Raw genomic sequence first — 16,148 nt, 5'->3', positions numbered from 1 at the left:
CCTCATCTAAAGAATTTCATCCCTCAAGGCTGCTCTATATAAAACGACTTCAAGGTCGAAAAAGCCTCCAGGCAAGGAGATCGAGGCGAAGAGGTGTTCGTCGCCCATGGGCCGGCCGTTGATGAAGAAGAGCGGGCAGCATCGGGGGGAAGTGACCGGGAGGTTGAACCATCTTTGACTCAGGAGCCCAAAGGAAAGCCAGTGGCTACGGCATCTCGAGAAACTACTCCTGCTTCGAGAGAAGCCGCTGGTGTCATTGACATCGCAGAGTCGCCGTCTCACATGGAGTCTCTATTTTACGTGGCTCAGGCCATTAAAGAGAAACCAAATGAGACATCATGGGCCATAGACGAGGCCCTCAACCTGTTCTTTGGGTCATGGACATCGGTGGATTAGAGGACGACTCCGGGTTCGGTCACCTAGAGATCCCGAAAAAAGATGTGATACCGGAGTCAGGCGGGCCAAGCTCGAGCCCAAAGCTGGTGAAGCATTTCCCAGCCTCGAGCGTGGATCCTCACTGCAAAAGAACGGTCATGTTTATGATCCCGGTGGATACCTGGGTGTTGTCCGGACCGGTTGGCATTGCCAGTTATCTTCGTTGCTTGGTGACCAAAGATGATCAGGCGAAGATGAACGAGGTGGGTGCACCGGCGCCTGTGGTACTTTTTTGAATATCTAGATCGCCGTCTAAATTTTCATCAGCAAAACCTTGTAAGACAATATTGCTCTTTTTAAAACAAAGTGGCATACCTGAGATGCCTTTGAGGTATCGCAATCCCAATTTTACACATTCCCAATGCTCCTTTCTTGGATTTGACATGTATCTACTGACAACTCTAATTGCATGGGCTATGTCAGGTCTAGTGCAAACCATAGTATACATCAAACTTCCTACTGCTGAAGCATATGGAACTTTGGACGTGTAATTCCTTTCTTCATCTGTCTTAGGTGATTAGTCCTTCGATAGATTAAGATAGCTTGCGAGTGAAGTGCTTCTGGTCTTTGCTTATTACCTTCTGTATGTACTTTTCTTGAGATAACTTTAAGGTTCCTTCATATTTGTTTCTGCTAATCCTCATCCCAAGCATTTGCTTAGCTGGTCCTTAGTCTTTCATTTCAAACCCCTCCGCCAATTGTTGCGTGGCCCTGTTGATCTCATTTATGCTAGATTCTGCAATTAGCATATCATCAATATACAATAGTAAAATGATATAGGATTCATCAAGATTTATGATATAACAGCAATGGTCCATCTCACATCATGTGAAACCATTTTATACATGAATCCATCAAATTTCCTATACAATTGTCGGGGAGCTTGTTTCAAACTGTACAAATTCTTCTTCAACTTAAACACAAGGTTTTCTTTACCAGAAACTTGAAAACCTTCAGGTTGCTTCATATAGATGTCTTCTTCAAAGTCATGCAAGAAAGCAGTTTTAACATCTAGTTTCTCTAAATGCAAATTTTCTGTAGCTACGATACTTAGCACCAACCTGAAAGTAGTTAATTTAACTACTGGAGAGAAGATCTCGGTGTAGTCAATTCCTTTCTTCTGCTAAAAGCCTTTTACTAATAATCGTGCTTTGTATCTTTTTTTTACCGTCATTCTCTTCCTTGACCCTGTACACCCAGTTATTCTGCAATGCCTTCTTTCCTTTTGGTAACTCTGTAAGTATCCATATTTTTTTTTAAAGAGAACTCATCTCTTTTTTCATGGTTAGCTTCCACTTATTAGAGTTTATCCTGCATTGCTTCAACAAAATGCTCTGGTTATCAGAGCTTATCACCTGCATTACTTCAACAAAATACTCTAATTCTCAAGCATCGGTCAGAAGTAAATAGTGGAGAGAGAGTTCACCTATCTGGAGCATTCGTGACTCTTTTAGATCTCCTTAATGTTGGTTCAGGATTAACTGATCCCGAATTTGATTCAAGTCCTGACTCCAGATCTGGTTCTCCATCAGATTCTATCTCTGGTTCTGGCTCTGATTCTGATCCAGATTCGGCTTCTCATTTTTCATCTTCAATTTCAGAATCAGTTGTAATCCATGTAACCACTTCATTTTTCTGAGATTTCTTCTAACTCAATTGTTTCAGATGTCGGTTTGCTGTATTGGTTGGTTCTACTCCAAGCTTATCCTTGTACATCACATTTTCATTGAATGTGACAATCATGTGTCTTAAGATCTTTCTATTCTGATCATCCCAAAATTGATAACCAAAATTATCATCACCATAGCCAAGAAAAAAATATTTCTTGGCTTTAGGATTAAGCTTATCTCTATCATTAGAGTTTACATACACATAATCAACACAACCAAAGAATTTTAGATGTGAGAGAGTTACCTCATTTCCTGTCCATACCTCCTCAGGAATTTTAAAATTCAGCAGTACAAAGGGTCCCTTGTTTATGAGGTAAGCTGTTATGTGAACTGCCTCGGCCCAAAAGTATTTCGGCAATCTAGAATGTATTCTCATACTTCTGGCTCGTTCATTCAGGATTCTGTTCATCCTCTCAGCAACACCATTTTGTTGCGGTGTTCTAGGAATTATCTTGATCATTCTAATCTTATTCTCAGAGCAGAATGATTCGAACTCTTGACTATCATACTCTCCTCTATTATCAGACTTCAAACGTTTTAACTTTAGGCTTGTCTAATTTTCAACTTCAGCTTTCCATCTTTTAAAGGTAACAAACACATCAGATTTTTTTTTCAAAAAATAAACACATATCTTTCTCGTAGAATCATCAATGAAGATGACATAATAACGTGAGCCTCCCAGAGAAGTTACAGGAGCTAGTCCCCGCACATCCGTATGCACTAGTTCCATCTTCTCTTTCTTTGGAGTCTTTCCCGCCTTTGAGAAACTAACTCTCTTTTGTTTCTCATAAATGCAATCTTCGCACAAACCTAATTCAACAGCTTAAGGTCTGGTAACTTGTCTTTGGATGCCAACAACTTCATCCCCTTCTCACTCATATACCCGATCCTCCGGTGCCACAGTGTTGTGTCATGACCATGGTCAACTACTGCTATAGTATCTCTCTATATTGCGGTTGCATACAATATTCCCTTCTTGAAGCCTCGTGCCAAAACTAAATTTCCTTTGGTTATCTTCCATGATCTGTTACCGAATACTGTTGTGTATACTTCACTATCAATCTGACCCATGGATATCAGATTTTTCTTGAGATCAGGAACATGTCGGACATTTTATAATTTCTATAGCGTGCCTTGTGAAGTCTTTATATGGACTTCACCTTTCCTACAATATCCAAAGGTTTGTCGTTTGCTAGATAAACCTTCTCAAATTTTTCAGCAATATAATTATGCAATAATTCTTTGCATGAGGTAGAGAGAAAGGATGCACCTGAGTCCAGAATCCAAGATTTGACTAGACTATCTGCACAATAAATTAGTGCATCACCGACTTATTCAACAATTATATTTGTTGAATTATCATCGTTGTATTGATCGTTGTTATTCTTTTTTGCCTCTCTACACTGACTATTGTGGTGACCCTTTTTATCGCAATCCCAACAAATAATGTCTTTGCGATTCTTCGATTGCCCTCTTTTCCTTGACTTTGATCAGCCACAACCATGACTTTGTCCTCTTTGGCCGCTTCTCCCCCTACTTTCGGTATTAAAAGCAGATCCTGGGGAATCATTTGATTCTCTCCGGTGAACATCTTCGCTTATAACCAAGTCTCTAATATCATCCAATTTGAGTTTGGTACTTCCCGACGAACTGCTAACTGTAGTTATTGTTGTAGACCAACTCTCCAGTAGAGATGATAGTAGAATCAACGCCCTGACTTCGTCATCAAATATTATATTAACATAACTCAACTGAGTTAATATTACATTAAACTCATTGATATGTTCCATAACAGGCCCACCTTCTGTCATCTTCAAGTTGAACAATCGACCCATCAAATAGACTTTATTTGAAGCAGATGGCTTCTCTTACATATTTGATAATGCCTCCATCAAGCCTGCATTGGTCTTCTCGTTAATGATGTTGAACGCTATATTTTGTGTCAGCGTCAAAGAATCACACCAAGAGCTTGGCTATCTAATAGATCCCAATTCGCTTTGCCCATATTCTCTGGTTTTACCCCGGTTAGAGGTAAGTGTAATTTTTTCTGGTATAAATAATTCTCTATTTGCATTTTTCAGAATCCAAAATCTTTACCATTGAACTTGTCAATCTTACCTTCCCTTCCTCCGACCATTTTTCACAAAAAAACTTTATGTGAATAGTGCTTGTGAATTGTAACCGCAAATACTACTCTGTGTAAGAAAAATGTCCCCACTGTAATGGTAGACAACAATCACTATTGGTGAACAATACCATCACTATTACTGAATAGTACTTCACTATTGTGAATAGTATTAGTATTGATGATCAATAGTGTCACACTATTTTGTGAATAGTACATTGTACCAATATCGTACTTTTTAACCAAAATTACACTATATGTTCTATGATATCAGTTGTTGGAAAGCGTGTCAGGCTAATAGAGGAGAAAAAATATTTAAAAGAGAAAAGCAATAAATTATAAAAGACAAGATAAGATTTACGTGGTTTGGTAATTTTTGCCTACTCCACGGCCACACAAAAAATATCTCTTTATTAATTAAAGAGAAAGAAGAAATTAATGGATGATCTTCAAATGAAAAGGTAGATACCGCCTTTTATAGGCATTACGACATTAAAAAAAAAATTGAAGATGAATTTTTCCGCTCTTTTTCTTCTCTCTGACTTTTCTTTCCTTCTTTTTACACGTGGAGGGTTTGCTCCCATCAGTTACGTCCCATAAGAGCTAAATAACTTGATGATGGCTTGGAACGGGTTGATTTACTATCTTTGCCCCGTCTACAGGCTAGTTCACTAATTTTGCTCGTTGTATGGAGATACAACCACAAGAGAAGCCTGTGGACTAATTGGTGTAGCTATAAATATACTCGAAATATATGGGCAACACATAGTGAATCTTTAAATAAGCTAATAATATTTTATGATGGATGATCAATTGATCATGTGGTATTTGTTTCGAGGAGAGATTATTCGGGGAATTCAATTAATTACAAAAAAAGAACTTCAATTCCCATCTCTTCTAAGAAAAAGTCCCATCTCTACGTTTCTCCTCCCTACCCCTCAGGCCAGCCACCACAAATATAAATAATATAGGAGTAATAAACTTGAAGTTGAAAGGAAGGTATAAATAAATTAAAGGTCGCCGGAGAGGTACAAATACATCTGCAATCTGACAAAAGAATCAACGTAACATCGATAAACAAATTCTTACATTTGGCTGTGAACAAGGGGAATCCTTAGACCCGTTCTGTTAGTAGTATATATATTTATATTCGACTATGAACAGTGAGAATTGTGAAGACTCATTCTGTTTAGAAGATTTAAGGATACATAAGAAGACACAGAGATCCGTTCACTTAATTCCCTTTAATTTTCGGCATCACTAATTCACTATAAATCCCAGTCTTTAGTGCCATCTTTTTTCTGCAACTAGAAAAGCTTGTTCTGTATTAGCATTTCAATATTTCTAAAGCCAAATTATTTTTTTTGAAATGACTTCAACGTTCTTTGTGTTAGGACTCCTGTTAGGAATTTGTTCTGTGTGTTTAGCATCTGACCCAAGTCCAATTCAAGATTTTTGTGTAGTGGACTCCACAAGCTCAGGTATACTATAACTTTCTACTCTTCCGAGTTTAATTAATACAGACTGAGTGTAAAGAAAATTTTTTACACACAACTTTTTATAGCAGATTTTTTTTAAAGTAACTTCTGAAAAATAATTAGTGTTTGACAAAATTTTTAAAAAGTGTTTAAAAGTATATTTTTTCAAAAGTACTTTTCAAAAATGTGCTTTTGGGAAGAAGCTAATTTTTTCTGCTTTTTCAAAACTGTTTCTGCTTCTACTCAAAAGTACTTTTTTTCATCTAAAAACTTGCCAAATACTTTAACTTTTAAAAAAAAAAGTGCTTAGAAGCATGGCCAAACAGGCTATAAATACCATTACACTGATAATGTAAAAATATTTTAGAACAATTAATATAAGTTAAACTGTTATATGATCAATGCTGTCTCTAAAACTTGGCAGTGCACGTGAATGGGAAGGTATGCAAGGACCCTAAGCTTGTAGAAGCAGAGGACTTCTTTTTCAGTGGGTTGAACATAGCAGGCAACACATCAAACTCAATCGGATTCCAAGTAACACCGGCTATTATTCCAGGAATCAACACTCTTGGAATTGTATTAGCCCGTGCTGATTTTGCACCAAATGGATTCAGTCCTCTTCATACTCATCCTCGTGCTGCAGAGATAGTGCTAGTACTTGAGGGTCGTGTTGAAATTGGATTTGTTACTTCCAATCCTGAGAATCGTCTCTTCACGAAAATACTTGAATTGGGCGATTTTTTTGTTGTACCAAAAGGTCTTGTACATTTCCAGAGGAATGTAGGAGAGGGTAACGCCGTTACCATTGCGGCTTTAAGCAGCCAAGGACCTGGAACTATTCGTGTTGCGGACGTAACTTTCGGATCGGATCCACCAATTCCTAATGATCTTCTTGCTAAGGCTTTTCAAATTGATCAAAAGACGGCAAGTCAGATACAAGGGCGTTTCTTCTGATGGAATATGAAGGGGAGGATTGGACAAATATGAAATGTTTTTAATGATTTAATTTGAGTGACGTTATATCGCATTTTCTATTTTAACTGTTAGTTTCAAAACTGTCCGCTCATTTAGATTGTTGTTAATATAATCAGAAATCATATGGCTTAGTGTAACGACCCGGCCGGTCGTTTTGAGTATTATAACCTTGGTTCCTCATTTTCTGCTCAAATTATACTTTACGGTTGTTGTGTGACTTGCCGGGGTAATTGGTTCGGGTCCGGTGAGATTTTGGAATGAATTGGAACATTTAGTTTCAAGGTTTAAAGCTTAAGTTAAAATAGTGACCGGATGTCGACTTATGTGTAAACGACCCCGGAATGGAGTTTTGATGATTCCAATAGCTCCATACGGTGATTTTGGACTTAGGAGTGTGTCCGGAAAATTATTTGGAGGTCCGTAGTGGAATTAGGCTTGAAATGCCGAAAGATGAGTTTTTGGGAAGTTTGACCGGGGGTTGACTTTTTGATATCGAGGTCGGAATCTGATTCTGAAAATTTGAATAGGTCCGTAATGTGAAATGTGACTTGTGTGCAAAATTTGAGATCAATCGGACGTGATTTGATGTGTTTCGGCACAAGATATAGAATTTGAAGTTTCAAAGTTCAATGATTTCGAATTTAGGTGTGATTCGTCGTTTCAATGATGTTATGTGGGTTTTGAGGCCTTGAGTAGGTCCGTGTTATGTTATGAGACTTATTGGTATATTCGTACGGGGTCCCGAGGGGCTCGGGTGAGTTTCGGATGGTTAACGGATCAAATTTGGACTTAAGGAAATGTTGGATGTGTTGCCTACTGGTGTGATCGCACCTGCGAAGTTTTGATCGTAGGTGCGAAGCCGCATGTGCGCGAAATCAATCGCAAAAGTGAGGGAGTGCTGGCTGGGAAGGCATCGCAGAAGCGGAAGTAAGGGCATAGAAGCGCTTGCGCAGAAGCGGCCCAACGCGCGCAGAAGCGCGACCGCAGGTGCGGTCCTTGGCATCACAGAAGCGATTAATGCTGGCCAAGCTGTTCTCGTAGAAGCGAGATTTTTCCCGCAGAGCGGAGGTCGCAGATGCGACCCCTTGTCCGCAGATACGGAAATCGCAGGGACAGAACCTTAAATTCGAGGGTTCGACATTTTTACCCATTTTCGAATTTGGAGCTCGGGTTGGGCGATTTTGGAGAGAAAATTTTCCACAAAACTTGGGGTAAGTATTCTTAACTCCCTTGTGATTATATTCCATGAATTAATGTTCATTTTTGGTGTAAGATTATTGAATCTCCAAGAGAAATAGAAGGAAATTTCTATAATGTCACAAAACGAATTTTTCAAGTTTGAATACCGATTTGGAGTCGGATTTGAGTAAAATTAGTGTGATTGAACTTGTAATTGGATGGGTTATCGTATTTTATGATTTTCGTCGGATTTCGAAACGTGGGCCCCACTGGTAATTTTTTAGGCTTAATTTCGGATTTTGTGAAAAATATTAGTATTTTGATATGGAATTAATTCTTATAAATTGTGTGGACTGAATCAAATTAATTGTGGTAGATTCGAGTCGTTCAGGAGTTGATACGCACATAATGGGATTTCTGGAGTATTGTTTAGCTTGCTCGACATTGGATTCGGCTTGTTCGAGGTAAGTAACTCTTCTAATCTTAGAGTTGAGGGTATGAACCCTGAATATATTTATTTCGTGAATTGTTGGGAGGTGACGCACATGCTAGGTGACGGGTGTATGGGCGTGCACTATAGAAATTGTGACATAATTATTTCTGTGGAATTTTGTAGTTAAATGATCTTGGCATTTTCCATGCGATTTTATGAGTTAAAGAAATTGAGCTGAAAAGCGTATTAAAAATCATGTTGAGGCTATGTGCCAGTATTATTAGGACCCACAGAGGTCATATTTCTGTGAATTATTTATTTTAAATTTAAAATTCATACTCAGTCATATTCATTTCATTGCATATCATATCTCAGTCTCTGTTGTTATTTATTGATATATCATATCATTATTTTTGGGCTATTTTTATGACATTGTGAGCCCGAGAGACGGGAGAGATTGATGACCGAGTGAGGCCGAGGGCCTGATTGTGAGGATTATTATGTGGATCTGGGCTGCCCGCCTGCAGCATGCTTTATATATTTTATGATTATAGCACGTGAGTTGTCCATGCAGCACGTGAGTTGTCCGTGCAGATTATAGCGCTTGGGCTGAAGGAGCCCCTCCAGAGTCTGTACACACCCCCAGTGAGTGCAGGTACCTACTGAGTGAGAGTGCCGAGTGCTGAGTGACTGGGAGGCATGAGTGATTGTGAGGTATGCCCGAGTGGCATGAGTGATTGTGAGGTATGCCCAAGAGGCATGCGTGACTGTGAGGTATGCCCGAGAGGCATGAGTGACTGTGAGATTTGTCAGAGGGGCTGTATATGAGTGATGTTCTGCCCGAGGGGTTGTTTATGATTTTATTACTGAGTTGCATCGCATTGGCATGCACACATGACATACAGGCATAGAGATATATTTTTCCTCATGCTGTACAATATCACATCATTCATGATTTCTCACAGATTTTTACAGATGGGCATAGTGATGTATTTATTTTACACGGGTTATCGGAAGGAAAATGAAACATCTTATTTATTATTGAAAAGATTTTGGGAGAAATTATTGTTTTTAAACTATTCATATTTTTGGCAATTTCGGCAAACGATTTGGGTTTTCACTGATGTATTTGAAAGGAAGAACTATTATTTTTTGAAATCATGATTTGGCTGAACATTTTATCTTTGAGTTACTTCTGGTAATATTTGCTTTATGTTGTTATGGACTGTTGTGAACTATTGGTTATGGACCCGACCTTGGTAGAAGCTCGTCACTACTTTCAACCTACGGCTAGGTTTGTTACTTACTCAGTACATGGGGTCGGTTGTACTGATACTACACTTCTGCACATTGCGTGCAGATGTTGGCTGCTGTTGTTGTTGTGCTCGATGGTTGCGGGACTTAAAGATGTACCTGCGTTCCTGTTGTAGCTGCCTCTTGTTCAGGGTAGTCTTAGATTTATAAAAGCGCTGTTTATATATTATTAAAACAGACTATCTATTTATTTCATTTCCGTTTTGTATACTCTATTCTTAGAAGCTCATGATTTGTACTATCAGTTTTTGAGAATTGTATAAGATTAAGATCTTTATTCACTTAAATTGCTTTAATAATTATTATTGGAATTGAAAAATTAAAAGTTGGCTTACCTATCTGGTTGGGTTAGGTGCCATCACGACTAATTGAATTTTGGATCGTGACACTTAGGCACGAAAAAAGCTACTCAAATAAAGGGTCAAACTAAGACACGATCAAGCTAGAAGTATTAAGCATATAAAGTAGAGACTTTTTGTTCTCGGAGATAATTGCATTTTGATTGAGTTTTATTAATATAAGGACCCGAGCGGCAATCTGCAGTGCAATCATCTATCACGGCATATTCGTGGCATTATTTGGTGAGGTTCAAACTGGCAGTTGCATTTTGAGCTGGTTAAACAGAAGAAAGAAGCTGACAAAGAAATATAGAGAAGCTTGGCAAAAACTACAAAAATTGATACTTACACATAGAGAAGTGGCCCAAGTGTAATATTGCTGTGTTTCTTTGGAGTACTCTGCTAGCTAGCTTTCATTCTGTCATTCATTTGCTTACAAGCTAGCAGAAGCAAAGAAGTATGAGCCAAAAGAATTAATGTATTGCATTATGTAGGTAGTCAGTTGGTCATTAATAAGCTCCTCACTCACATTCTAATGCTAATAAAAGATATACACTAGTAACACTGATGCTAGTGAGGAGCTCAATAACAGAAACACATGTTATTAAAATAAATAAAAAAGCAGTTCGGTGCACAAAGCATCCGGCATTTACGCAAGGTCCGAAAGGGCCGTACCCCAAGGGGTGTGATGTAGACAGCTTACCCCTAATGCAAGCATTTGTACTTGCTTCCACGGCTCGAACCCGTGCCCTATAGATTACTCGAAGACTACTTTTTCGGAGGCTTGCATGACCCAAAAAATATGTAAAAGGTGGCCTTATTTTTAGATTTTTTATTTGTGAGCCTTGTTGGTACATTTGGAGCCTTTTATTTAAGGCCTTGTTGGCCAAATAAATGGCCTTATATTTTGAGAGGATGTGGCCAATTGTTGGCCGAGCATTTCTTTCTTGTTTTCTTATATAATGAAGACTCTCTACTCATTTGAAAACACACCAACAAGACTTGAGTCTTTATTTCTTGTTTCTACCTTTCCTCTTTTATTAAGAGTGTTTTGTATGAGAGTTAGTGTTGGAAAATATTTGTGTGAACCCTTTATTTGGAGTGATCTTGTCAGGTTATTCTCTTAGGGTATTTGGGATTAATTAGAGTGTTTACTCTAATTTTGTACTCTCTTTTGTACTCTTATTGGTATAGTAAAATTGTTCTTCTCCGCTTGTGGACGTAGGTCACTTTGACCGAACCACGTTAAATTTGTATGTTCTTTATATGCTTTAATTGCTGTTGTTATCAACTTCCATTGTCTTTGTTATTGTCATTATACTGTTGTTTGGTTAAATTTCGCACTACCCGGGTTCTCGATCCTAACAAATTGGTATCAAAGTCGGATCTACCAGGTTAGTTTCAATAGTCAAAATGACTCTAACAAAGACCTATGTTGAGAAATTTGACCGAAGTACAAACTTCGAAATATGGCAACTAAAGATGGAAGCTATCCTAATTCAGGATAGCTTAGACTTGGCGTTGCAAGGAAAGAAGAAGAAGCCGGATAAAATGACGGATGAGGAGTTTTCCTTCATAGACAAAAGGGCAAAAGTAGGTATCATTTTAAATCTCTCAAATGAGGTTTTACGTGAAGTTCTTGTAGAAACCACAGCCAAAGGCATGTGGGAAAATTAAAACCTTATATATGAAGAGGACGGTGGAAAAAAATACTTTACCTGAAGCAAAAGCTTTATACAATTCGTATGGGTGAAGGTACCTCTATTCTCTCTCATCTTGACACCTTTGATTCCATTCTTAGGGATTTGAGCAATGTAGATGATGAAATTAAAGATGAGGATCAAGACGTGTTACTGTTTTGTTCTCTACCCCCATCTTTTAAGCATATAAGAGATACTATATTTTATGCAAAGGATAATATCTCTTATAAGGATATTAAATCTATCTTAAAATCAAAAGAACAAATAGATAGTGATATTACTGGGGAAGCTAGTGGAACTCAAGCGGAAGTTGGCTTGTTTGTTAGGGGCAAATCCGACTCCAATTCCAGATACAATAATTTAGAGTGTCGCTATTGTCATAAGAAAGGTCACATTATCTCTGAATGCTATAAACTGAAAAATAAAGAAAAGCATAAAGAAAGAAAATTTGAGCAAAAAAATACTGACATCGCCGAAGCAAGTATAGCAACTGATGAGATTGAGGGAACTATATTTTTAGCAACTGAAACTAGTTTCAGATTAGACATTGAGTGGATTTTAGATTCTGTTTGTTCATATCATATATGTTCTAGCAGGGACTTGTTTTCTACATATGATTTAGTTGCATGTGGAGTTGTCCAACTGGGTAACAATATTACTTGTAACGTTATTGGCAAAGGTACAATTCGGGTCAGAATGCACGATGATGTGGTGAGAACTCTCACCGATGTTAGATATGTTCCTGAGTTGAAGAAAAATCTTATATCTTTGGGTACTTTAGAATCCCTTGGGTGCAAATTTACTGGTGAAGGTGGAGTTCTGAAAATTTTTCAAGGTGCTCTTATGATCATGAAAGCACATAGATCTGGTTCGTTGTATACTTTATTGGGATCCACTGTTATAGGCCCTACTACAGTTTCAGTATCAGACAACTTATCTAATTTTGATGGCATTAAATTTTGACATAGGTCCATTGGGGCTTTTGCGGAGAAGGTGAAGAAAATTTACTATATCAGCCAAAATTAGACCAAGGTGGAGATTTGTAAAATGTGGCCTTATTTTTAGATTTTTTATTTGTGAGCCTTGTTGGCACATTTGGAGCCTTTTATTTAAGGCATTGTTGGCCAAATAAATGGCCTTGTATTTTGAGAGGATGTGGCCAATTGTTGGCCAAGAATTTCTTTCTTGTTTTCCTATATAATGAGGACTCTCTACTCATTTGAAAACACACCAACAAGACTTGAGTTTTCATTTCTTGTTTCTTCCTTTCCTCCTTTATTAAGAGTGTTTTGTTTGAGAGTTAGAGTTGGGAAGCACTTGTGTGAACCCTTTCTTTGGAGTGATCTTGTGAGGTTATTCTTTTAGGATATTTGGATTAATTAGAGTATTTACTCTAATTTTGTACTCTTTTTTGTACTTATTGTTATAGTGAAATTGCTCCTTTCCGCTTGTGAACGTAGGTCACACTGACCGAATCACGTTAAATTGGTGTCTTCTTTATCTGCTTTAATTGCCGTTGTTATCAACTTTCATTATCTTTGTTATTATTATTATACCGTTGTTTGGCTAAATTTTGCACTACCCGGGTTCCCGATCCTAACAAAATAGATCTTGGTTTTATACAATTAGATTTGTTGAAAAATGGGGTTAATCCTAGCCAATATTAATGTTCAATGACAAATCTAGGACTTTAAGGCGAATATTTAATACATAAAATTGAAGAAGACAATCTTGGAGTAATGATGGAGCAATAAAGACTTAGAAATATAAAAGATAGCAATAAATGACTTTCAAATAGTAAAAGGAGTAAAGATAACCCGACAAAGGTGAGATTTTCGGATGTCTTTTTGACAATGATGAGTGATGATGAGTAACCTTATATTCCAATCCTTCTTGGATCGGGAGAGAATGATAAAAGAAAGTAAGTGTAAAGTCAAACTTTGTTTCTATACAATAAAGTGAGAATCTTGTACATTAATAAAATTCTTTACAAAAGGTCCAATCCCCTCTCTGAACTACATCTCTTCCTATTTATAAGGGCACATGATCCACAACCCTAGAAAGTACAACATAAGGGAATATCCACATAATATGTTTTAGGGAATCTAAATCCTAAGACTGGTCGTCACTTCGTGCTGAAAATGGGTGCTCGTCCTCATCTCCTTCTTCTGCCAATCCGATTTGACCTCGGCATCGCGTCGTCCTTCACCTTCGACCTCGACGTTTTGGAATCGTATCGACACGTCACTACCATCAGAGGTTTTATTATCGTTGATAGTGGCAGAGCCACACACACTCAAGGGGTGTCAACCGATGTGAGCACCTAATTTTTTTACTATGAGTGATTTATTTTTTCACTCATCTCACCAATACCTCATTTCCCACTTCCCCACTCACATTCTCACTTTCCCCATGCACTTCTCTCACATAATCCCTCCACCAACACATACGGACACTCACAAAAAATGAGCTTCATCTCCACCCCAAACATATTCAACAAAAAGTCAAAAAACAGGGAGGAGGAAAGAGGGGAACAACACGGGAAAATGGGAGTAAAAAGAAGAAGAAAGAGAGAATAAAAAGAGCAATGCTGCTCATTAAAAAAAAAAAAGAGCTCCTTCTCTTTGACGTATTTTTAGCTCTAATACCCTGCTATAGCATCGTCTTTTTTCACCCATAAAACAGATCCGTTTTCACCATCAAAAATAGCCTCTAGATACCGGCGAAAACCAGTCCGAAACCTCATTAAAAAGCATCTTAAAAATACCCCGAAATAAGGTGCCGAATAGCCAAAAATAGTTTCAAAAACCACAGTTGAAACACATTTTTCTTCATCCAAAATCCAGCTATCAAACTCGCTTGAATCCAGCCCCAAACAGCCATGAAAGTTGGCCAAACATTCCAGCGAAACATCCCTAAACTTCAACTCTAAATCTGCCCCAAAACTGACCCCGAAACAGCCCACAAAGCACGCTCAGAACCAACCTTTAAAACACCATTTACAATAGAGTTTGAGGTCGCCGCCGAGGTCGCATTCAAGCTCTGTTTGAGTTCCCAACGTCGCCAAGATTCTCTATCGAAGGTAAGGTTCCATTAGAGAACTCCGTCCGTCGGTCCGGTAGGCAGTAGCTTGTTTCATTTTGGGGGAGAAGCATCTTGAGGTTCTATTCTCTATCCTTTATTCTATTATTTCTTTTAATGTAAATGACTGAAACTTTACTTCTATTTATGTTAATAACTTGTGTTTTGTTATGAATATATTATATTATGGATGTTCATTTAGTACTCTATTAGAAAGAAGCTTCCTGAAGAAGCTTATCCATATAGGACTCCGCCGTAAATATGTTTATCTATTTAGTACTTTATTGGAAATAAGTCTCCTGAAGAAACTTATCATTTCGGTACTCCGCTATGGATAAATATTACCACAGGTAGAAGATTATCTATATCTGGTATAATAGCAACTTACAAGCAGCTTACACATCAGCTTGCAGTAGCAGCTTACACAGCAGCTTGCAATAGCAGCTTACACAGCAGCTTGCAGTAGCAGCTTACACAGCAGCTTCCTTTCTTCTATAAATAGACGAGTTTTCAGTTCATTATGTACATAAGTTTGAAGTTTGAATAATATATCAGTTTCTCTCTATACTTGTCGTTACTTTACAGTTTTTATTTTATAACTGTAACAGCCTAACCTCTGATGCAGCTCTTGCAGGTACTCAGGCTGCACCGCGTGGTCATCCTCTACCCCGACCCTGACCTCTGGCGGCTCTGGCAAGGGGCTCGGGTGCCTGATCGTTGGTCCTCCCATTACGGGTCCTCACCATCTATGAGAAAGAATAGAATAGAATCTTAGAATTTTTTGGTGTCAATAACTCACACGACAAGGAAATCAAAGAAATATGATTGTTCTTAATAGTTACAAGCCTCCCGAAGATAAGTACGGACGTCTCCGTACCGATCCGTGAGACTCTAATAAACCGACTTGTGACTCGCGAATCCTATGAAACTAGTGCTCCGGTTTAGCATGAGATCAGGGTAGCTGCTTCTGAGGCAGAGCAGCTCAGACTTGAGAGGTACAAAAAGTACCACCCACCTACTTTCAGCGGACTAGCTTCAGAAGATGCTCTGGGTTTTCTTGAGGAGTGTCATCGTATTCTCCGCACTATGGGCATTGTGGAGTCGAGTGGGGTTTCTTTCACCGCTTTTTAGTTGAGGGGAGCAGCATATCAGTGGTGGCATGCCTATGAGCTGAGTAGTCTGAATGAGGCAGCCTTACTCACTTGGACTCAGTTTTCAGAGATGTTCTTGCGTGAGTATGTTCCTCAGAGCCTCAGGGATACTTGGCGAGCAGAGTTTGAGCAGTTGCGTCAGGGTACTATGACTGTGTTGGAGTATGCAGTCCGTTTCAGTGAGTTAGCTCACCATGCACCGGCTATGGTTGCTACAGTCAGAGAGAGGGTTCGTCGCTTCATTAAGGGACTCCACCCCAGTATTCGGA

General features: G+C 38.5%; 1 protein-coding gene across 1 annotated transcript; it reads left to right on the top strand.

Moving 5' to 3' along the window:
* Positions 1 to 5,519: 5,519 nt before the first annotated feature.
* LOC142171448 (putative germin-like protein 2-1) lies at positions 5,520 to 6,843 on the top strand. Its single transcript, XM_075233806.1, has 2 exons — positions 5,520 to 5,711; positions 6,133 to 6,843. Exons 1-2 carry the CDS (start codon positions 5,600 to 5,602, stop codon positions 6,660 to 6,662), a joined length of 642 nt encoding a protein of 213 aa, XP_075089907.1. The 5' UTR covers positions 5,520 to 5,599; the 3' UTR covers positions 6,663 to 6,843.
* Positions 6,844 to 16,148: the final 9,305 nt, after the last annotated feature.

Source organism: Nicotiana tabacum, chromosome 17 (genome assembly GCF_000715075.1).
Source record: "Nicotiana tabacum cultivar K326 chromosome 17, ASM71507v2, whole genome shotgun sequence".
Taxonomy (NCBI): domain Eukaryota; kingdom Viridiplantae; phylum Streptophyta; class Magnoliopsida; order Solanales; family Solanaceae; genus Nicotiana; species Nicotiana tabacum.
This window is presented reverse-complemented; position numbering and strand designations above follow the sequence as displayed.

Coding starts and splice junctions, on each gene's coding strand:
- LOC142171448 (XM_075233806.1), top strand. CDS start 5,600: ATGACTTCAACGTTCTTTGTGTTAGGACTCCTGTTAGGAATTTGTTCT. Junction 5,712..6,132: donor AGTGGACTCCACAAGCTCAG/GTATACTATAAC, acceptor AAAACTTGGCAG/TGCACGTGAATGGGAAGGTA.